The 24178-nt window shown below is 37.7% G+C and overlaps 2 protein-coding genes across 2 annotated transcripts in view; both read left to right on the forward strand.

Moving 5' to 3' along the window:
• Window positions 1-7387: 7387 nt before the first annotated feature.
• The window catches only part of LOC143214783 (uncharacterized), a 34243-nt gene continuing 17452 nt past the window's right edge, over window positions 7388-24178 (forward strand). The window contains exon 1 of the mRNA XM_076436171.1: window positions 7388-7521. The gene's annotated coding sequence lies outside the window, so the exon portion shown is untranslated. The remainder of the gene's footprint in view (window positions 7522-24178) is intronic.
• Window positions 13318-24173, forward strand: LOC143214785 (uncharacterized). Its single transcript, XM_076436174.1, has 2 exons — window positions 13318-16834; window positions 16940-24173. Exons 1-2 carry the CDS (start codon window positions 16388-16390, stop codon window positions 16970-16972), a joined length of 480 nt encoding a protein of 159 aa, XP_076292289.1. The 5' UTR covers window positions 13318-16387; the 3' UTR covers window positions 16973-24173.

Genomic DNA, 24178 nt, shown 5'->3' on the forward strand with positions numbered 1-24178 from the left:
GTTGATCCGCCGGTATCTGCCGAAAATCACGCGTTCGGTGTATCGCGAAGTGGGGGGGTCGCGCGGCTGACGTGACGTCATTCGCTCGGCTACCCGACGTTGGTTGGAGCGCATCAGCCGAGTCTAGATCGGCCGGAACATGCAACTATATTTCTCGTACTTAAAAAGATAACAATTTCATAGCTTCTGGATCCAATTTTTTCCGTGTTTTATCGGTCGATTGAATTCTTAAACTAGACATGTATGGGTCTGATGTTAAAAGAAGTCTGTAAAATGTATCGTGATTGGTAGTGATCCTTGACATTTTTCTACTACTGTTCGTCCTGTATTTTTTACAATCTTTATGCTTTGCTCCTTGTGTTTCCTCGGACAAGTGTCCAATAGGAAGCAATGCATGTCTTATTATATCTGCCCCGTGAATAAGAAGTTTGTGGACAGAAGGAGGCATATAATACCATCCATAATTTTGAACGAAATAGTTTGCAGTTTCAAAAGTATATGCCTGAAATTTATCCGGATCTATTTTATATGGCGATGAGATTAATTGTAGAATAATGTGAAATCGTTTGATCAACGTAATGTCCAATTTTGTTATTTCTGCCGAGATTTCAGCATTTTCAAAAAAACAACGTACGGTATTTCCGTCGTTTCAGTTACCCCATCCTTGCTTTACGTAATCTACGAAAAGACCCAGTTTCTTTCTAAATAATTCTTGGATCTTTTTTTTTCTTTGTGCTTGCAACTGTTTCATTTCTGGATTGGTTACTGACTATTTTTTAAATGGCAGATTATAAGATATATGCAGCAAACATTCAAAACTACGTATCCAGGCATGCAGTGATGAAATGCCAAAAGAAGAGCTAGCCATGTCGCACGATTTGGTAGATACTAACTTTAAATTGTTCATTTCTACTGGTGTAGCGTTGCAAATATAGCAACGCATTGTAGACGTTGTACCCGTGCTAGCTTTACATACTTTGTTATCAACCATTGTTAATAACATGTTATATTTGATCTCGGTACTTGCTATTATAACCGATTTTAGGTTTTTTATTTCATTCTTGATACTGGATATTTCTGAATTTATAACATCCGTACTTTCTTTGATAAATTCAAATTTTATGGGACGACAAAACCACGGGGATGATGGGCGTGGATTTTCCCATAAAATTTTTTGATCCTCCGTATCATGTAACCTTAAAGGCACAAAACTAGAAATGAAAGTAAAGTCTGTCCCAGTTAAGAACATACTTCGCGAATGACCAGTTTACGTCGTTCGCTGCGCAGGTTCGCCCTGATTGGTAGTACTCCCAATGCACAACGCATGCGCGCAGTGGCACTGAAGCGACGCCACGCGATGCAGCGCTGCAAACTGCCTCACTCGCGTTATACCAGGTGTCCTGTGTTACACGCATCACCACCCTCGCTATTTTACCTCGTTCGTTTCGCTAGTTTTTCCGCGCTTTTCTTTAAAGTGTTTATTGGCGAAAGAAAATGGAACAAGGAGAGCCATCAGGTGTATCTCCACAGAAGCGAAGTCAATAAGTCATAATCGTCCAGACCAAAATGTCCACTAATCCGTTTCATTCCGGTACACCGCGTATATGAAGACTCTCGTCGAGACAGTGGGGAGTGGGTAGTGGAGTGGGAGCTCGGAGGCTCGCAGCAAGGCGCTGCGATCAGTCGAGCTGCGCGAAGGAAGTATGTTCTTAATTGGGACAGACTTTAGACTCTTCATTGATATCATCACCTGTGTGTGTGAGATATTTGTTTGTATCTGGGTTGCCCAGAGGTTCCATCGCAACCCCATTTACATGTTAAAATTAGTGTGCTATTGTTTTTCAATTCTTTTATCACCTTTAACAATCTTGAGGCCGTATGGTCTAATATACCTTGTAACTCCACTCTAGCATAATTTTCTGTAACCGTAATAGCACATTTTGGCGGATAGCAATTTTGCTCTTCAGCTGTCAATTTAAAGTACGAAGGAAATGGATTATTTTTACATTTTATTGCCTCATTTCTAGTGCGAATGTAATGGTATTTTGAAAAGTCCGCTATTATATAAATGTTTAATGCTTGTGTTGTTGTCATCAATCGTCTTTTATGACTCCCTTTTTTCTCAAAAATGGCCTTAATCTTGTCGTAAAAATTATATCCCTGAAGGCAATTAATTAAATGCGCTTGATGATGCATTCCGCGCAGCTTAAAACTCAATTTGGTCGCATATAGTAACTCTTCTAAGGAGAAATTGTCAACTAAAGAGCGAGCTCTTCGTAGTTGCTCTCTAGTACTACAATTTAAAAACGATTTTTTCCCTTTATACAGGGTGAGTCACCAAACGTTACCACCTCAAATATCTTTGTTGTTTCTAAAGATACGTAAAATATGGTAAGGACAAAGTTGAATGGTACAATGGGGCTGACACGATGCAAAAAAAAAATTTTGTTTTTATGTCATTTTTTCAGAGATATGAAGGTGACCTTCATTTTTTTAAATGGAATGAGGTATTTTTTAATACATCAATCGATGCAGCTGGACATTCGTTATAATAAAGTACTAACCTATGTATGTCGAAAAGTTATTAGTTCAGGAGATATTTCAATTTAAATAACTCTAAAATACCATTACTGTCGTACTACGACGTCAGTGTTTACTTACTTATGTAACGTCTTATCACGACAGTAATGGTGTTTTAGAGTTATTTAAATTGAAATATCTCCTGAACTAATAACTTTTCGACATACATAGGTTAGTACTTTATTATAACGAATGTCCAGCTGCATCGATTGATGTATTAAAAAATACCTCATTCCATTTAAAAAAATGAAGGTCACCTTCATATCTCTGAAAAAATGACATAAAAACAAAATTTTTTTTTTGCATCGTGTCAGCCCCATTGTACCATTCAACTTTGTTCTTACCATATTTTACGTATCTTTAGAAACAACAAAGATATTTGAGGTGGTAACGTTTGGTGACTCACCCTGTATATTTCCACAGTTGAGCTTTGTCTTAATACTTTTGACGTTGAATGGCTTGTTGATGGAATATTTAACATATTAGTTGGATAAATAAAATCTGCCTCTAACCATTTTTCATTTTGTTTTAAAAATAGGTTTTCAAAATATCTCGATTTAATCCATCTCTGCTTGAGTTTCCAAGTAAATTTTATTAACGATTTCTTTCATGTCTCCAAATCTTCTGTCGAAATTTCAACGGTCTCTTTTATTTTTGTAATCAAAAACGAATGATCTGCCACGTCTTTCGAAGCCTGTCTTAATTGGGAGTACAAATCTTTATATTTTCGTAATGCTTCCATTTTTTAAATAATATCTGCATAATAAGTAAAAATTGATTAGGTGAGAGATAGAAAATGACTGAGAAGTAGATCGTAGGAAAAAGATACTTACCAAATATATGTAGAAATTATATCGTACGTATAGTGTTTTTTACGAGTTGTGACCGAGAATCACAATAGCGAATTACCCGGTAATTAATGCTTACTTGACTAGTAAAAACTAGCTCGAAAAATCTGTTAGCCGATTGCGAAATAGCGAATGCTGAGAAAAGACTGTTTCTAACTCGGCGATTCGTTTTTTTTATCGACTTTGGTCCCCACTCCCTGCACATTTTTAGAACAATTGAAAGAGTGCGAAGAATTGCTAAACAATTGCGGTACGATTGAGAAGCTGTACGATTGAAACCGTACCATAAAGCTATTTTCGATGGATTTGTTGAAGCCGTCATTCTTCTGCGACGGAACATATAGCTTAACAAAATGAAAAAATAATGATGTGCTAACGATTATTTATGATAAACACTAAGAAAGCTAAATATATATGTATTATATGTATATTAAACACACTAATAGAAGTAACTATAATTTATTAAACTCGATAAATAAGACTTAAATATGTGAATAAGCTATATGACTAATTGTGAGATTAAATTAAGAAAAACGTCTTTGCAATCATTGTGCACTGTCGAAAAGAATTCGTCAAACTCAACGCAGTCAAAACATCGGAGATGAAAGCCTGACTTATTTACTGCAAAATATAAAAATATCAAGTGCCGAAAGTCTATTCAACACAGTTCTGTCAGATTTTGAGACTGCGTACATGACGAATTCAACGCGTAGCGCGCGTCCGAGCGCGGACAGGATAACGCGACGCGGATGTCTTCAGACAATAATATCTTGAAGACCGGTTCGAAGTTGGAAATAGTTTTTGTCACATTACATAGAGGAAGGTTCACTGAAAAGATCCTTACTTATTGGAAAGGGGGATTTGCTGGGATCTGAAAGATAGCGCATGTCAAAGATACAAATTTTTAACGATTATTTTCATTTTGCTCAGTCTTTTTTTTAGATATGTTATGTATCATAATTGTCAATGAAAAGTATGATTTCGTATGAATAAAGTATGCATTTTGATGTAGAAAAAAATTCAGGGCAAGAAGTTGATCGCAGTTATTAGGACACTTTAAGAATGATCAGCCACATTATGTAGGGAAAACCGATATTCCTAAACTGTCTAACTTCATGCGTGTATTACAACTAGAACTGCTATTGTATTTTATTAATTTTTCATTTTCGTGGTCGGTGGACATTTAGAAATCGATATCCATTGAAAAAATATCAAAATTAGAAAGTTGATTTTTTCGCAAAATGTCGCGTGAATTCGCAATCCGGCCCACTGTGCGGCCCTACTTGCACTAAGGCCGTACCTACCTGACGAATATCTACATGGACGAAAATTGTCCACAAAAGTAGACACTTACAGTTTTGGGATCGTTCTATTTGAATTGGCTACTGTTTTGCCAGCCTACGATAGCTCCAGGTTAGAAAATAAATACTTAACAGATTTTATTGACCGTTATGATAAAGAAGTTCACTTATGGATAGATAAGAAAGCTGGGGAGAAAAATCAACAAGTGTACAATAATTTAATACTTTTGGGGAAATGGTGTGTGCTAATAGTATAGCACAAAATAGGCCCGAAATGGATATTGTTTTTAAATAATTCAATGACTTGTAAGTTTATAATATGATGGTCAAACATCTATTATAAATTACATAAGCATATTCTATCTTGCAATAAGCGCATCTCGAAAGTTGCACAACATAAACATCGTGCTCGGAGAGTCCTCGAGGAGGAAGGACACTGGCCAGGATACGGATCAGGCAAACTCTCCGTGCACCAGGTTCCTGAACTCAAGGAAGAAGTCGATGGAGCTGGAGAACTTGGCGAGGAGCAAACAGCCTCCTAAACAGAAGGGCGTGGTCCGAGAGATTATCACAGCTACGATCGCGAGGGCTATCAAGAAAACAGAACAACGTTCCTAGAGCACAGCAGAATTTTGTGAAGACCGTGGTGGACGGTTTGGAGAAAGGGAACTCGTCGCTCTTGAATGACACTATTCAGGAATCATTCACTTCGACGATCAAAAATGAAGACGATTTAGGAAGTGCTGGCGAGTCGGATGCCAAATCCTCCTCAACGGCAGTGTATTCCAACGACACCGAGAGCAGCGACTCTGAAGGAAGGTCTCCAATTTTGGTGGAAAGCGATGACAGTCGTAAAACCTTCGACTTCGATGTGTCTTTGGACACCGGCAAGACTTCGGAGCAGAAACATTCTCTAGAAGACGACTCCGTTTATTCGATTCCGGTGGCCAGGTGCAAACTACCCAGGACTAGCTCCCTTTTGAGCATGATGTCGAGCCTCGACAAATGGCGATTCATCTCCGTGCGTCAGCCCTATCAGGAGCGACACACAGTGGTCCCACAGCCCGAAAACGTGGACAAAACCTCAAATCGTATTAAAAAATTATTGGATCTGCTTGAAAATTGGTATTAACCCGTTTTTGGGGTTGCTGATTACGAATCTGAACTTAAAATTTAGAAAAACAAAATGGCGGATCCAATATGGCGGACATATACATTAAAAAATTATTGGATCTGCTTGAAAATTGGTATTAACCCGTTTTTGGGGTTGCTGATTACGAATCTGAACTTAAAATTTAGAAAAACAAAATGGCGGATCCAATATGGCGGACATATACATTAAAAAATTATTGGATCTGCTTGAAAATTGGTATTGACCCGTTTTTGGGTTTGCTGGTTACGAATCTGAACTTAAAATTACAAAAAACAAAATGGCGGATCCAATATGGCGGCACAAAATTATTCGTTCTTCTCAAAAATTGTTTATCAAGATTTTAAACATAGTCATTATAAATCAAATTAATTAAAAAAAAAGATAACTTAGTTTTTAATACATAGTATATAATATAATATCAATATAATATAATAATATAATAGAATATAAATTACAATATAATATAAATTACGATATAATATAACAGGATAACATTTTGAACATCTACTCAGAATCGGCATCTGGTTCCGTCTCTTCTATTCCGTTATTTACTTCCGGTGTCTGTAGCAATGCAATTGCTTCTGGAAATTCCCAAAGAAGCATTCACGTTACTTTACGTATAAAAACAGCGTTTGTCTTCGAAAAATATAAAAAAATTTCAGATATATTGTACGATTGTTTATAAAAAAAACTGGCAATCTGTGTCCTCCATACGTTCTAAGCATAATCCTTCAAAAACTGTTTAAATTTTACAGAAAAACTTGGTGGATATCTCTCACAGTTTGAGAAGAAATGCAACGAAAGCTCACAAAATACCTACTCTGCATTACAAAAAACAGTGATACGAAAAACGGGGCAGAGGGGGGCAGTTAATTTTTTTTAAAATTGCAACATAATAGTATAAACTAGAAGCTCGAACAAGTTTCAGCGAACGAGGGTGGACGAGACTCAACTTTTACCCCAATCTTTAAAATTTATGCCTTCACTTTTACCCTTTCTTCTCCATACATAGTTATCAGTTAATAATAAATATTTTGCACTAAAAACTATGCAACTTACCTCCACAAACAGCATCCATAATGCACACTTAAAATCGATACGTTCCAATACAATTTACGCACTGTACAGTTAGAACTCGCACCGAGACTTGGAAGAGTACGAAGGCACTGTCTAATGAAACCGAAGTTCGGACTGCGACTGTGGGTTAGGTATAAAAATGCGACCTTTTTGCCGTTTACCTCCAAGTAGACATACTCTTAGAGTAGCCAACCCCACAATTAAAACTTACCTAGCTGAAAGTTCATTTTTTAGGTTTTGTCCACGTTTTCGGGCTTTGGGACCACTGTGCGACAGTGAGAACGAAAACGCGCATTCCATTCCATGGGGAGCAACCTTCAGAAAGAATCCTGCGCTGTCCAGGAACCTCTTCAAGATCGACGAGACCATCGTCGTCGATTCTGGGTACTCGGATAGATCCGATAAATCACCGGCCGGCTGCACGACCACGGATAGCAACTGGTCCGAAGACACAGAGTACGAGAGTGCAAACGAAGTTGGTAAGAACAGGATCACGAGAGCGTCCAGGAGGAAGTCTGGCATTGAAACCACGTTCCGGGTTAGCAAGTTTTAGCGATAAAAGGTAAATCGTTTTCTTACGGATAACGATTAGACAGCGGATTTGATGCATTTATTAGAAACATTAGGAGAATTTAGAAGTACTGTTATACTATTTTCAGCCTGTTCGATTTATTTCACGGTTTCAATAATTAGAATGTTTTTGTGGTTCGTAATTTCTGTACATTAACAAAACCAAAATGGCGATATACATATTATTCATTGTTGTTTAAGAAATAGAATTTTAGCGGTAATAACAGATTAGTTTCCTCAACGATAGCGAGAAGGGTAATCGCGGCTCCTGGCAACATTTACATGCCCTCTGGGGCAATTTGTTATTCACTATTGAAGAAATCGAATTGTAATTTTGCTAAAAGGAAGCTAGTTTCCGGAACGAGAAGAATAATTTTCTTAGCAGTGATAGTAAGAGAGGTTTTGGCCCCTAGGAGCGCCGTTGACTTGGTGTACGGGGCAATTTTCTACTTATCATTAACTTTGTGATAGAAAAAGTTGGGGCAATATATTATCTACTATTTTTTTAATGTTTGTAATCTTTGTAATGAGTACTCTCCTGAGAATGAGGGTAGTAGAAGATTATTTTTAGATCTATAGATCATTGTAAAAGCCAGAATCATCCCCCACGGGGCAATGTTTGTTCTGCGTTCCCGTTTTGCGGTTTTTCTGCGAGTTTCTTGTGATATTAGTTTTGCTTGTGATCGAGTATTGATAGATTTAGAAACGTTCTTGCAAGGTTTCTAAGCTGTGTTTTGCGTTTCGTCGTAGGACGGACCGCTGATTTTCATATTTTAATCCGCCGAGGACGAGTTAACTCGTCGACTGTCATCGACTCGGACTTCCTAGATATCATTTATGTTATACAGGGTAGGGATGTCGATTTTTAATCGATTATTTAAAAAATCGATTATTTTCATTAAATAAATATATTAATAATAAATATAGTCTATAATCGCTAACGTGAGTGGATCTAATTTTCAGTTTTTGCCACAGATAATCTATGTAATCTGTCCTTATTATTTACATGTACGCTCACAAACATCGGCTCGAGGTTCTTCTTGTATTCCTTGGCTATCTCTTTCACTATCCTTTCTGCGTACATTTTCAAATTCAGCTTTAACGTAACAAATTGTCTAGGAAATCTCGTTTTTGAGCATTTAAAATTTTGACGTTGACAAAGGAGAAACTGTTCTCTCTCTCTCTCTTGTTATAACGTTGAACAAAACGAACAATTAATACTCCGCATAACAAGTATTGTTGTAAACTCTAGTTGGGAAAGGATAGAAACGAAGGTATGAAATAGAAGGTTGAGACAGGTATGTGTAACAAGAAAATATATTTAAAGAAAAACAGAAAACTACAAGAGGAATATGATATAAATGTTGAAATGAACGATGAGTGAATACGGTCGGTATGAACAGCGAGTATCGCGAGTCTAAACTCTAAACCGGGCGTAACGACTTTTAGAAAACAGTAGCGTGTCAGTATGACAAGGTAGAAATTACGATAATTCCGCGAGAGGCAAACGTTGCTCTCTTTTATACAGTGGTGGGCCATCGGTTTCGGAAGAATTAAGGAGTGGGGACTTTGAAATTAAACTTCTAGGATCGCAGCAACGTTCATTAGGGCAATGACCGAATAAACGAGGCTGTGAGGGAGACAAAGGAATTAGGTAACGGAATCATTGTAGGGAAAACACAGGAGACGATGACCCCCGATATAATATGACGACTTCGACAAACTTTCGATGCGGCGAGGTATACATGTGCGGTCGATCACCCCGTCGCTTGTTATCAAACTCGCACAGATGATCGGTGTCGATACATAAGAAACGGCCGGCGCTAGCTAGTTTCTGCCTCACCGGTGTCGCGGCTAACATTCGTACATATAATATTAAAAATTGTCGAATCACGAAGCGAGGCTATTCAAAAATGGACTGGAGGTTTTTGAACAAGTATTCTTTTTATATTTGTTCAACTCATTCATTATCTTCCGCTTTGGCGAAATGTCGGCGATCAGGGTGAAAAAGTATGTTGTTACATTGTACACGATTAATTCGCCGCCTGCCAAAATTGCGTTGGAAGGATCGTGCGCACCGTAACCTATAATCAAATTGCGATGATCTCGGCGCACAGGTTCGATCAGTGATGAAACACAGCAATTTTGCAAATTAATTAGAAACTCTACGTTTCGATCCTGATGTGGATCTTTTTCAAGAGATAACTTTTGCGTCTAACTTTCGTTGTTTGTAAATGTTTCGCCATCCATGATATACTATACTATACTAATAAATTAGACGTGATTATCGACCAATTAACCTATAATACTGTGATTACATGCTGATGAAACTACCAAATCTTTATAGGGATCTCGCGCGACCACGTCGGACACGAATTTGGTTCTCTGTGTTTCGCTATGCAACTTATACTTTTTTAATGTGAAAATGCGTTACGCATACCCGACACCCCGGGTGCGTGAGGGGGGTGGGGAATTTACCATAAGATCTTTCCTACCTTATTCTCGCAAATATTTTTATCGCATTTGTATCGATCGTGACATGCAGTATTTGCTTTCACACACTCTATTTCCTTGTTACACATTTTCCACTGCCATCTTAAAAACTGTTCCATAAAAAAATTTTAACCTTTATTTTCGAATTCGGCGGGAGAAAATCCATAACAAAAGTTACCTCTCATCAAATGTACATGAAATCAATTTCGTTTTGTATCGTTTTGTAAACTAGTGTTATGCGAGAGTCGGAATAGATCCAAGTCAAAATCCTGTTTGTGACGACGAACGAGAAAAGTCAGTCTAGTCCGAGCGCACAGCGAGACTACTTGTAGCTACAGAGAACGAATGAAGACATATCGCCCCTGTCAAGCATAGGACACGCAGAGTTGATTTTTACCTCAAATCACCTAATCCTACAAATAGATATTAATTTTGTCGGTAAAAAGGAAGACTGCTATATATTAGTACAATAGAAATTTAGTTTAACAACATCTATCACATTAGTGCGACCTGTCCTGTACACCGACGAGATACTATTAGCACCGACTGTATCTCGGCGGTGCTATCACATAGCATACTAATAGTGCCAGCAGAATGCCATACATCTGCGTTAGAATAAATATCGCTTTATGCTGGCTGGGTGTGCTGTCCAAAATCGAGCAGATTCAGAGCCATATTGACATAATGACAGCATAATGCTCGCCATCTGCTGGCATCATACGATTCCAGGCTGTCACAGACTTAAGATCTGTAAGGCTGTGCCCGATAACTGCTCGATATCTCAATCCATCTCTTGCGTTCTCGCGAAGACTGTGCATTTTTATATGTACAAGTACTGATAATATAATTGCAACGCATACGTACATCGTTTGAATTAGGCGTTTCGAAGAATATGGTTAGCAATGTGTTGCAGTATATTTAATCGGTCAACATAGAACAAGCTTACATACCATTTTGTCAGAATAGTTTGGATACACATACGTCTTTCTCCAATGATTACCAAGGTGTTACTCTACTTTTGTCTTTCTCTAAATTGCCGATGCATTCTGGGAATATGATGTTGCAGTAAATTATGTCTGACCTGATACTGTTCACAAATCCAATCTCCAGATTCCTATACCTTGGACTTGTACCTATAACTCTCTAATCAAATCTCGTATCTACTCAAATGGAACATCTGTAAAATACAATTGGCTGGCCTCGTTACCAGAAAAACAACACAGGCCATGAAATCAATTCAGACGAAACAATCGTGGATGTTGCAGCAGCAAATGCCGAAATCTTCCGAACCAACCAGTGCCAAGGAAATCGGGAGACTACGCGGTACCTTGATGGAACTGCAAAAAAGGGAGTTTGCCATCGTGCACTCAACGCAGCCAAAAAGAATCCGACTATCGAAACCATGGTGGGATTTGAAAAATAACGAGCAAAATTCCAAAGAAGCCTTTAGGAAAAGCAAGGAGAATTTATCGTGCAGTGATCGTAATAATCCTGCCAATCAAATTACCTAGCCCGTCTCGAGTCACGTGTGTTGTCGCTATTCGCGGTAACGATCACACCCGCAAGTCCACCGTGCGTGAGACATCTTCAAGGAAATCCACATGGACCTGACAGTGCGACGAATGTACCGGCAGTAACGTAGTTACGAATCAGAATATTCTAACTACATCGTTCAGTGCCACCTTCGACTTACACTACCGACAGGCGATTATGGAAGACCTCGATGTGTCGAGCACGAATGCGAAACTGGGTTCTCTCCACCATACAAAGTTTTTCGGAAATTTCAATTGCATTGCGATTTTATTCATCCGTTGAGGAAACGTTCTTCGTTTGCAATAAAGTCTTTTTGTATGCAACGACACCATCTGGCGGTGAGCAATCGATTAGGAAAAGCGAACAGCTTACTCCACTTATGTCCGCAACAAACTCGATGCAGATGACATAGCAACTGATCTATTATTTCGAAGAACAACCAAAACTGTTGTCCATCCTTTGTTTTCCAATAAAACATTAAGTATCCGAAATGAAAACGATATTCATAGAAGAAATCGGAGGTAAATTCTAAACAATCAGCGATTCCCCCCCATGGCGAGACAACATATTCAAACGTCTTGACCAGCAATTGGAGGAGTTCGGTTGTTGCAATGATATCCCAGCTCAGTATCTATCATCGGAATCGACAAATCTAAAGTATCCAGTCAAAGCATACCTTTGAGCTTTAGACTCGACACATTCACGCAACGGAATTCGACATCGTAATGGAACACCCACAAATATCTGTCGACCACCTCCAGATTAGATCCAACAAATCTGTTTTCATCAGTTTCGATGACAGTGGACGATATTCCAAAAAATGAGGTTGACGAAACTAGCCTCTACGAGCCTGTGTTTGTACAACTGAAACTATGTGTAGGTGTAGTTCGAATAATACAGGCTTAGTTACAGCTATGGTATATCAGTTCCTATAGCTGACGCTGAGAAGACGGATTCTCAGGTTCAGGATGTGCCATCATCGCCAAGGATCAAACAATAAGGACACAACTTCCAAAATGAACGTCAGTTTTCTGAATTGGAGCATGTGCAGTTTTGATGCACAATCCTTATAGCAGAAGGATGTGCAATCCTTAGTAGCCTCTAATAGTAATCGAGGAATACATGAAACTACGTTGGAATTTCTTCAAAACATACAAATTTTAACAACGATCTTGATACGCTGATTCCACCACTGTAAGTGGTTGCCCGCAAGAAACAAGCAAACGTCGCCACCGAAGAAGATGAATGGAATAAGATTTGTTATTTTACGAAGAGAGCACACACAAATACATTCCAAAACACAATCCATTCCACCATCATTCACTGTATCATCCTCGAAAAATAGCCACACTTTATTGCAACATTCCCGAAAACTAATCAATGCTGATTAATATATAATACTTTACGACCCATACCATACGAGTGCGAACAAATCGGGCATCAAAGATTAAGCATCAGCAGGGAACTAGACACGACGCTAATGTCTGAATGCCACATGTAAAACATTGAAATTGCTTAAAAATGTTAATTTAAAATCTAAACTACAAAATATTATCTCGTTATTATAAGATAATAATTCTGATAAAATGTGTATTGCCTGAAAAAATGTTCACCCATTACACTTTGGCAACTAGTTCGCTGAATTGGTTGGCGGATTCAACTTTTTACACAAGTATCACAAGTATTAGATGATTGCACATGTTCGTGCCCGATTTTCATAGATATAGCAAACTGTACTGCACGGCGGAGTGTAAACAAATGATATAGTATAAATTATATATAATTGATATAAATGAAATTTAACCATTTTTTATTTTCAAATCGGGCACGAACTTATGCGATCATCTGATACAAGGATCTGTATATAGCAACAGGTATATTCCTCGCACAGAAAAACCTTGAATCTTCGAAGCGCTTAACTACCCAGTCAGCCAGGTCTGCCTTGGCAGATATCAAGCATAGCCTGTAATCGCACGATGCGAGCTGTCAGAACGACGCTCGAAGCTTAGCATGCTCTGAATCTGCCCGATTTTGGACAGCACACCTTGCCAGCATAATGCGATACTTATTCGGACGTGTGGGGAATAATATACATATAAATAATTTGATGTTCGTCGTTCAGTTTACATACATCATTAGTGAGGGGCAGTGATTTTATGAATATTAAATTTGTTCGAGACATATTTCGTGTATGGATTGTCTTTATTTAAATCTTGGGACCAAAACAATGCAATAGGACTTTTTAGTTTTTAAGAGAGCTTTTTATTCTGCCTGTTTTTAAGAGGGTCGCACTAATGTGGCGAATGCCGTTGTAGCGTGACCCGTTGATCACGCGAACAGAGTTACGATAGCGTTACCGCACTATAGGTTCGATTAATGGCGTTGAGAGGGAAATTTGAATATAAAGAATATCGTACAAATATGTAGCAGTGTTCCTTCTTACTGACAAAAGTAATGTTTCTTTTAATTCATATTGAAGATTTTTGAATGGATATGCAAGGAGAGAAAACGAAATAATAAATGCAGATCAAATAATATAATTCCGAACTTCATTAGAAATAGTATTACCAATAAATTCAACACTTTTACCACTTCTTCTCTCACTTATAACAAATTGACAAATTTACAGAATAGATACAATGAGGAAATTATTAAACATTACTATTAAAGAGACACACATTTCTTACAAGCTTCATTACTGAATAGAATCTCTTAATTAAATGATGAAATCTACTTCACACTTCCTCAGAATGTGTCTGAAAGGTTTTTCATTTTAGAAAATAGAAAATTCAACAAACTATTCAAAGATAACTGTTTGCTTATGTCGATCGTATATTGTTGTTAAAAACGATATTTTTAGTGATTTCGGCGCACTGGTTCGATCATTTGCATTGATTCGATTCAGTACTTTCTTCAAGCTGGAGAGGATGTGAGTAATTATATATTTTCTATAAATAACATATTTATGTATGTATTATTGTATTATTATTATTTATTATTTATTATTTTATGTATGTATATATTTTTTTTTGAAAATCTTAAGTAGAAAAATAATTAATAGAAGATTTTTTAATATGTTGTTTCCTTTTTAATACGTTTTTATTAGCTCGCTTTCTCTTGTTTTATTATTATTATTTATTATTTATTTATTATTTATTTATTATTATTTTATGTATGTATATATTTGTTTTTGAAAATCTTAAGTAGAGAAGAATAATTAATAGAAGATTTTTTAATATGTTGTTTCCTTTTTAATACGTTTTTATTAGCTCGCTTTCTTGTTTTATTATTATTATTTATTATTTATTTATTATTTTATGTATGTATATATTTATTTTGAAAACCTTAAATAGAAGAATAACTAGCTTTCCCCCGCCACGCGTTGCTGTGGCACAGTATTTATTAAAAGCATATACGTATTAAACGTGTTTGTGATAATCTATTTTGTTCAATTCCATTTCGCTTTTCGCGTTGCTTTGTAGTTCTCTCTCTCTCACTCGCTCTTCTTGATCTCCTCGCTCTCTCTCTCTATCTCTATCTCTATCTCTCTATCTGTCTGTCTCTGTCTCTCTGTCTGTCTCTGTCTCACTCTCGTTCTCTCTGTCTCACTCTCGTTCTCTCTCTCGCACTCTCGTTCTCTCTCTCTCGCACTCATCCGCTCGCTCTCTCTCACTCACTCTCTCTCTCGCGCTCTATATCGCTCTCTTTCACTCTCTCTCCCCCTCTATCTATCTGTCTGTCTCTGTCTTCCTCTCGCTCTCTATGTCTCTCTCTGTCTATCTCTCGCTCTCTATGTCTCTCTCTGTCTATCTCTCTCTCTCTCTCTCTCTCTCTCTCTCTCTCTCTCTCTCTCTCTCTCTCTCTCTCTCTGTCTCTCTCTCTCTCACTCTCTCTCGCACTCACCTACGTAGAAAGCTGCGGTTTGAACCGTTCGACGCGGCCTAATGACGTCACAACTTTTGAACCAATAGACTTTTTTGAATGCGGTTCGTTCCTAAACCTTCCCGATGAAACGCCGCGTCTAATGGTTCAAGCCCCAGCTTTCTACGTTGAGCTGGTCTCAAGTGATGTCGTTACAAACATACATTAATACATTCATACATACATACATACATACATACAGACACGATTTTATTATATATTATATTATTTATATAGAAGATTCCCCGTTCTCAAATACATATGTATACCAATTTTCATAGCGATAGGTTCAACGGTATAGAAGTTGATGTATTGCAGCGCCATCTACAGCGGCGAGTTACAACAAATTGAATAGCGTAAAAACCTTCTCCATGAAAAAATACATATATGTGCCAAGTTTCATGTTGATCGGTCAAACAGTTTCGAAGTCTATTAATTATATATATACAAACATCCATTTTTATATATTAGATTAATAGAAGATTTTTTAATATGTTGTTTCCTTTTTTATTCGAGGATTCTACGCAACTTCACATCAACCCCAATGCAGCTTTACATCAACCCCAACGCAACTTCACTTCACCTCAACAAGTAGTTCGCGAATAAACAACTGCCTTTCTTACTGCTAGATTTTGAGCGAGTACAGTGACCGTAGAAACGCCAGGCATTCCTGCGGGTAGTAATCTGTTTCTTAGCTAGGTAGGGTCTTTTAGTACGTCGCGTTTGTACCTGGCCATTTTCAGAAAGATTGTCGTTCATTCAAAACTGGATCGTTTCGCGGAAATTATAGACAATTTCGTCGTGGCCGTGGCAGATACCAGCACAGAGGAAATTATCACAGTGTTCGAAATGAGTATAAAAGGCCTCAAGAAAAGGACGCGCAGGGAAGTTGTTTTGTAACAGAGGTGAACATGTCAAACATAACCTATGAAGGTGCACAAAATGAAATGCAACTGAAGTGGTTGTTGGACAGTGGGTGCACTGACCACATTGTAAATGAAGATATGTATTTTGATGAATGTGTTACACTCAAAGTTCCAGTAAACGTAAAGGTTGGTGACGGTCGCGTACTGCAAGCAACTAAGTCAGGAACAATAACAACATTCTTCTCAGTGTACAACGAAAGGGTGAAAGTAGTGCTACCAGACGTGTACTTTGTAAAAAATATGGAAGCAAATTTGATAAGCTACGCAAAAGTGACAGACAAGAATACGATAATATCCAAAGGAGACTTTACCAAAATTTATAATCAAAATAGGAAGCTGGTTGCTATGGCAAAAAAGGAAAATGGATTGTATAAAGTTACAAGCGATTGTAATGCAGAAAAGATGGAAAGAAAAGCAAATATAATAAATAAGGTAAGTGAAACACACATAACGTTAAAGGAAAAATGGCACCGTATACTAGGGCATGTAAACTTCAATTATTTGAGTATTTTATGCAAAAATGTGAGTTACTGACAGGGGCACCAAAGGAGCTGGAGCACGAATATATGAAATGTGCTATATGCATACAAAATAAAATGCACAATTTGCCATTTGAAAACCGTAGAAACAGAGCAACAGAGATATTGGAAATAGTCCATACGGATCTGAATGGGCCACACACAACTACAGGAAATGGTGGAAAAAAGTATTTCCTGTCATTTATTGATGATTTCAGCAAACTGGCAAAGGTCTACTGTATTAAATCCAAGGAACAAGTGTTTGATTGCTTCATGGAGTATGTAAATGAAGTCCACAATATAACTGGCAAGTTTATTAAAACATTAAGGTGTGATAATGGAAAAGAATATATAAATTCAAATGTTTATCGTTTTGCACGAGAAAAAAGAATTCGTATAAACCCGTGCCCTCCATATGTCCATGAACTGAATGGCACAGCAGAAAGGTATAATAGATCAATAATGGACATGGCAAGATGCTTGCTAGCAGAATCAAAGGTAAATAGAAGCTATTGGTCAGAAATTGTAAGAACAGCGGCTTATCTAAAAAACTGAACACTGGCTAATACCATTGAAAGAAAAACACCATTTGAAATATTCTTTGGTAAAAGGCCATGCGTTAATAACCTACGATTATATGGAAGTACAGTTTTTGTTCGAGTACCAGAAGTCAAGAGGAAATCAAAGTGGGATAAGAAAGCAGAATCTGGAATTCTCCTAGGATACACGGATGTTGGATACAGGATTCTTATAAATAATAGAATAGTGACAGCCCGACATGTAGATGTCATTGAAGAAGACATAAAATGTATTGGATTTAAGGATATCGATGAAATTGAAGAAGAACGTCAATCGAATAACAAAAGTGATGAAGAAGGACATCAATCGAATAATAAAGGTAATGAAGAAGAACAATATAATACAAATATAAGCTTGAAGGAAGAACAACGTGACAATGTAGAAGAAGAGGATGAGGAACTGATACTAAGAAGATCCGTAAGAGAGAAAAGACCACCTGTTCGATATGGAAGTGAAGGGTCATGTAAATTAGTATACGTCAATTATTGCAATGCAAATGTACCTGTTATATTTAAGGAGGCGGTCACAAGCAATGAAGCCAAATATTGGATGGAAGCTATGGATCGTGAGATGGACAGTATCAATAAGAACGAAACCTGGACGTTAGTGAATAAACCAAAGGATAAAATTGCCTTAGATGTAAAATGGATCTATAAAAGGAAATCAGAGAATACCTACAAATAAGAAAGAAGAAGTCGAAGACACATACTCACCAGTGGCGAAGATGCTGTTAATTTTTAAACAGAGTATATTCGTGATATAATAGTGAGATGAACTCGTTAACCGCTCGACCGATCCTCTTCTCGCATCCTATTTTTCGTCTAACCGTCCCGTCGTTTTCGTGCTTCAGCGTGCATTTCGAATTTCGACACTCTAAATGCCCTTCCTAAATTCTATATAGGTACTCACATCCTCTCCTGCTTGAAGAACGCACTGTAGCTGCGTTGGGGTTGACGGTGAAGCTGCGTTGGAGGTGACGGTGAAGCTGCGTTGGGGTTGACAGTGAAGCAGCGTTAGAGTCCTGGAATCAAAAAAGGAAACAAGATATTAAATAATCTTCTATTAATTATTCTTCTATTTAAGATGTTGGAAAGAAAATATATACATACATAAAATGTAATATAATATGTATAGAAAATATATAGGTACTCACATCCTCTCCTGCTTGAAGAACGCACTGAAGCTGCGTTGGGGTTGACGGTGAAGCTGCGTTAGAGTCCTGGAATCAAAAAGGGAAACAAGATATTAAATAACCTTCTATTAATTATTCTTCTATTTAAGATGTTGAAAAGAAAATATATACATACATAAAACGTAATATAATATGTATAGAAAATATATAGGTACTCACATCCTCTCCTGCTTGAAGAACGCACTGAAGCTGCGTTGGGGTTGACGGTGAAGCTGCGTTAGAGTCCTATAGACGCGACAGCCTCGGGGGGATTTGGTCGCATCTACCGTACAGGGTAGCTATTTTTTGAGCTTCAAAGACCGAGCCGAACGCAGAGATGGACAGCGCGTGTAAAGAGAGACCGCGCGTGGCCGAAACGAGTGCGACTGTCCGCGTCTGTTTCTTTCCAATACGCTGTCCTTCATTGCGTTCGAAATGTTCATCGTCAATTAAACCTCTAAATACAGTTGAAATATCGTGCTTGCAGAAAAATGCCACGAATATATTGGTGGAAGTTTCATAAAAAAATGAATAATGATAAAAAAGATTGAATATTGGTGTTACATTGTGAGGACGCACGGGCATTTGAACTGTGCCGACGACTGCGCCTCTCCGCGTCGCATTAGTAGTGGTTCACATGGATATACCGAGCCGAGATCAGATTACTAAGTTGAGGGGGGGGGGATGTTCTTGGTCGCATCTATCGTGTAGAAATTGTTGCGTCTATAGAACATTTACTGTACTTACGAAAATTGATGTTAAATTAATTTTTGTTAAAATTCCGTCTGAAATCTTACCTGCAAAAATTAAATTAGATCATGCTACTCAAGTGCAATTTATAGGGGTTCAACTCAAATAGATTAAAATTAAAATAGGTTTAAATAAACTTAATGTTCCCACACAAAGTTCCAAGTTCCAAGGGTGGAAATAAGACTAGAGTATTCCAGGAATATTTATGTTTCAAGTTCGGCTTGGAATTTTTGAAAAGAAAAAAGGCAGGGTTGATTCTGCTTACAGTTTGCATTAACATAAATTATGATTGTGTATAAGATCAAATATGTTTTTACAAATTCTGCTTGAAATCTTCACAGTAAAGGGTTCAAATTGAATGAAATCTTCAAGTAGTATAGGGAATGTTCTGTTTAAAATGTTCACTAATTGTAAGACCAATTATACTTCTGTATAAAATAAAATATGCTTATACAAATTCTGCTTCAATCAATTTCAAGCAGTATGTATAGGGTATATAGTGCTTAAAATGTTCACTAACAACAAGATAGATTATACTTTCTGAGGCAGTAGGAATCGGAAATATTTTAGATAGGAAACATGTCAGATATAAATGTATCAAGCAACTTAACGTCGAATAACGTTCCTAATTAATTTCCGAAACTGTGCAACCAATTTACTGGGTTTCCAGCGTTTTCCATGCTCCGCACGTGCGGCATTAAATCAATGTTGCACCCCATTGCGTGTTACTCGGCCCGAGAGACAGAGGAACCCGCGGTCTTTTCCCCTGTTCCGCGTGCGTACGTGACGACGTTACGTATACTTCGCAATTTCTTGACTATTTCCACGAGCTATTCGCCTGGAACAATTCCGGAAAACTACCCTCGCGCATTCCGGGCTCGAAATAAATTTTCACCGTGATGTATCTATCAATCTCCCGGAAGCTTGCAGCTTGCTATCGATACTTGGAACAGCGATGAAATATGTAACACCTTGCCTCATGACCTCTCCCCCCTTTTCATAAAAAGAAGATTGTTTCACTGCCAGAACACAAGCTCTTTACCGCAGGTATTTAAAATTGCCATTATTGAAATTACTTCATTCTGTGTAATTTAAAAGCTTCATTTATTCTGTAGTAGCGAAAAGTGCATTTCTGGACATACAGTGCTGTGAATAATTATAAACTCAACCATGTTTTTATGTTTTTCATAGTACTGGAACAAAAATTGACGAAACTGTTTATGCATTTTTATATTCTAATACGAAACAAAAGTGAGCAAACAAAATATATTAGTTTTGTTCCTCAGAACTCTTGAAAAAAATGGCATTTGTTCTTAAAATTGTGGTTTAAGCTGTGAACACAGCGGCGGACCAAGGCAAGTGGGAGCCCTAAGCGGTCAAAATTTCGGCCCCCTTCCCCCCAACAAAAAGTTTCAAGAAAACTCTCATTAAGTTATAAACAAAAAAGAAAAGTAATCAGAAATTCCATACCATAAGACATTAAATAAATTTATTAAAAAACATACATACATTTTACACATTTTTTATTTCATATGAATTTCCGTCTTGCTTTGTTTCTTGCAAATTCATGAATTATTTTGGCAGTATCAATTCGGCTTAAAATTTTCAGCTCCATATACAGAATAGCCATATCATTTAGCGTTTCTTCTCCCATAGTGCTCCTTAAATAATTTTTTACACGCTTTAAAACAGAAAACGATCTTTCTCCTGACGCATTAGATAACGGAATTGTTAAACAAAATTTCAATAATAATTCAACATTCGGAAATGTGCAAGACATTTCTTTGGCTGCTCGATAGATGTCTGGTGTGATTTTTATGCTGTCCTCGTTTTCTTTCAGAAACATTAAAAAATGGTCACACATTCATCTTCATAGTATAAACATCAATATCATTTTTGTAAATATCCTTCAACTTACTCATCGCGATCCTTTTTTCTTCTTTTGATAAATTCAAATAAAAAAATATTCGAAATGGCTCTACACAACTTCATACGCTTGAATTCTTCGAGATAGTTCTGAATGAAATGAAATTAATTGACTATAAAATGTTCTCTTATTGTAAATTCATATCCGACTTCTTTGTTTTCATAAAAAAACATTTTTCTCTTTTTGTGTCTGCGAGTTTGTCCTTCTTCTACATTAAATGATAGCCCTGAAAAATCAGTTGCCTCTTTTTCAAGTTTTTCAAATTCTTCTCTGAAATTATTTATAAAATTTTTTAATGACTTCAGTAGGGTAGATCCTTTCAATAGTTCGCACTCCACTGATTGCAGTGATTTATTAGTAGCATTTGTTCTTTGTAAAATAGTATTCCAAATCACTATCATTAGGGCGGTTTCATATTTGTCCAGTTTTGTCAGGAGTGAAGTCGCCTCCACTATGGTATAACTTTTCTTCTTCTTTTACTTAGTTGTTCGCAAGAAATTCTGGAAATTGCACAAATCCGTGCCGTTCGCCGTTGTGCGCGGTTCGTCGAAATGTTCAGGTCTGTACGAGGCATTACGTTTTGTTCACAAGAACATAAATATTGTGACAAAAATAATTGCACAATATGTATTTATTATTTATATTAGATTTTTTCGATTATTTTATGGAGGGTTTTTTGAACCTTTTCGGTCATTTCCAAAATCTTTAAGATATTTTAAGAGCTCGGGGCCCCTTGGTATCCGGGGCCCCCCGCGACCGCTTAGTCCGCGTACCGTTGCCCTAATCCGCCTCTCTGTGAACAAGTATAAACTCATAATTAATTTTAATATCTTTCATTTAGTATTTAGTACATTTTCCTTTATTTTATTATTACTGTCACTAAGGAGATCTGACAAAACTTCACATAAACGTTCTGAATGACGTATGACAGTGACTGAGTTTATAAACATTCACAGCTCAAATCTCCTTGTTTTGAAACATTCAGCTACTACATTTCACGAAGAAGAGATAGCAAGAAACTGTTAACATAGAAAAGGTCGTACTACCTCATCATAAATGTATTAAAACTTACTTAGTGGATTCTTGGAAATAATAACGAAAAAATACAGGAAATAAATGTGAGTTTTAATTATTCACAGCACTGTAGTAAGACTAGTAGGTATTTACACAGAAAAGCACACAGGTGTAAGTTAAAATTTTTAGAATGACTGTATGTAATGAATGTGTTTTATTTTTTATTTTTCGAGAATAGTGGGGTTTAAATACTTTTTGGATCGACTGTTTGTCTGACGTTGCTGTTCATGATCGAACGTTTCGTATGTAGCACCCTAATAAAGTGTCCATCCAAGTGTTGTGACAGTATAAAGGGAAGACTAACATGAAGAAACTCGTGTTCATCGTGGAACGAGACTCGGGCCAAGAACGGTGGTTGCAGACCGTCCTCACCCCCGATAGGGGTAGTTGGCAGATTTATCGGTCACGATGCAGCGGTTCCAGGCTGCCTATCGGCCGTTCGACAGCGTATTCGCAGCCAGGAACTGAAAAGACAACGGGTAGCGAGCCAGTCGCGGTCAGAATAGTAAACAAGCCTTGCCAACCATCCTCGTATTCTGCGAGGTTCGCCGACGGTCACGCGTTTCGCGTGAGTTTGTCGAACTCTCGCGTTTCCACCGAGGCGGACACGATGAATTTCACACGACGATTACGTCCCCGGTACCGTTTCCTTCCCCCGCTTTTCGAGACCACGGCCCCTCGATACAACAGTTTACCACTGCTTACTAATAGTATCGTGACTGCCGGCGATAATGAACGCGTAATTACCTCGAGTGTAACAGCTTTTTATTATTACCACGCTTATATTAACTTGCCGAGTTGTCGTTGTCGTTGTCGTTCACGTTGTCGTTGTTGTATGCGTCAAATCGTGTAATCGAATTTTAAACCACTTCCCGATAAGCTAGAGACTTGAAACTTTAAACATAGCTCAGAACTGGGTGACAATGCAATATTAAAAAACAAATTTAAAAAAAACTATGCGTTTAGGAGATATAAACTATTAAAAATTTAACCATTACACCTCCCCGCGCGACGCTCGGTAGTACGTCATCGCGGCCAGCGATCCTCACTCCGCGCGCCAGCGCTCCCTACTCCACTACGTGTTCCCACTCCGACTCATCCCCACTCCACTGGCCCACTTCGCATCGAAGGAGCTCAGTTTACTTACTGAGTTGGTTAGGATTAGGTCGGGGTGGAGGGTGACAAGGACCGGCGATTCTGCTCGGTAACCATAGACATATAGAGATAGACTGCGCCGTCTTATGGGCGAGTTGAAGCCCACAATGGCGGCGCGCGGTACAAAGAGTGAGAGAGAGAGCATTAGCCGGGGTCCATAGCGCTCTCTTTCCAATTGATGTATTTATTGATGTTTTATTTTTGTTTTTTGCCGCCATTGTGGGCTTCAGCGCTTCGTACAGGCCGCGCAGTCTATCTCTATATGTCTATGTCGGTAACCAGCTCGCGATCGTCACTACAAACCAATATGGCGGCGCCCTTACCTGTCAAAAACACTGCAATAGCTCCTGAACGATTGATCCTACAGAATGGAAACTTCTATTTCCAGCCGCCACACATGACACAATATTTTTCCTTTTACAAAAGATGGTTGAATTTACTGGTTGAAGTGGTAATTAAAATCGATTACAAGATATGTAAAGACTAAAAAGTAGAAAATAAAAAAATATATAAAAAACCACGCTTATATTAAATTGCATTAAAAAGGAGAAAATAATTTTTTTAGACATTAGCGACAATAAATAAAAGCGTGGAGCGCTAAA

Source organism: Lasioglossum baleicum, chromosome 13, assembly GCF_051020765.1.
Source record: "Lasioglossum baleicum chromosome 13, iyLasBale1, whole genome shotgun sequence".
NCBI classification, from domain to species: Eukaryota; Metazoa; Arthropoda; class Insecta; order Hymenoptera; family Halictidae; genus Lasioglossum; species Lasioglossum baleicum.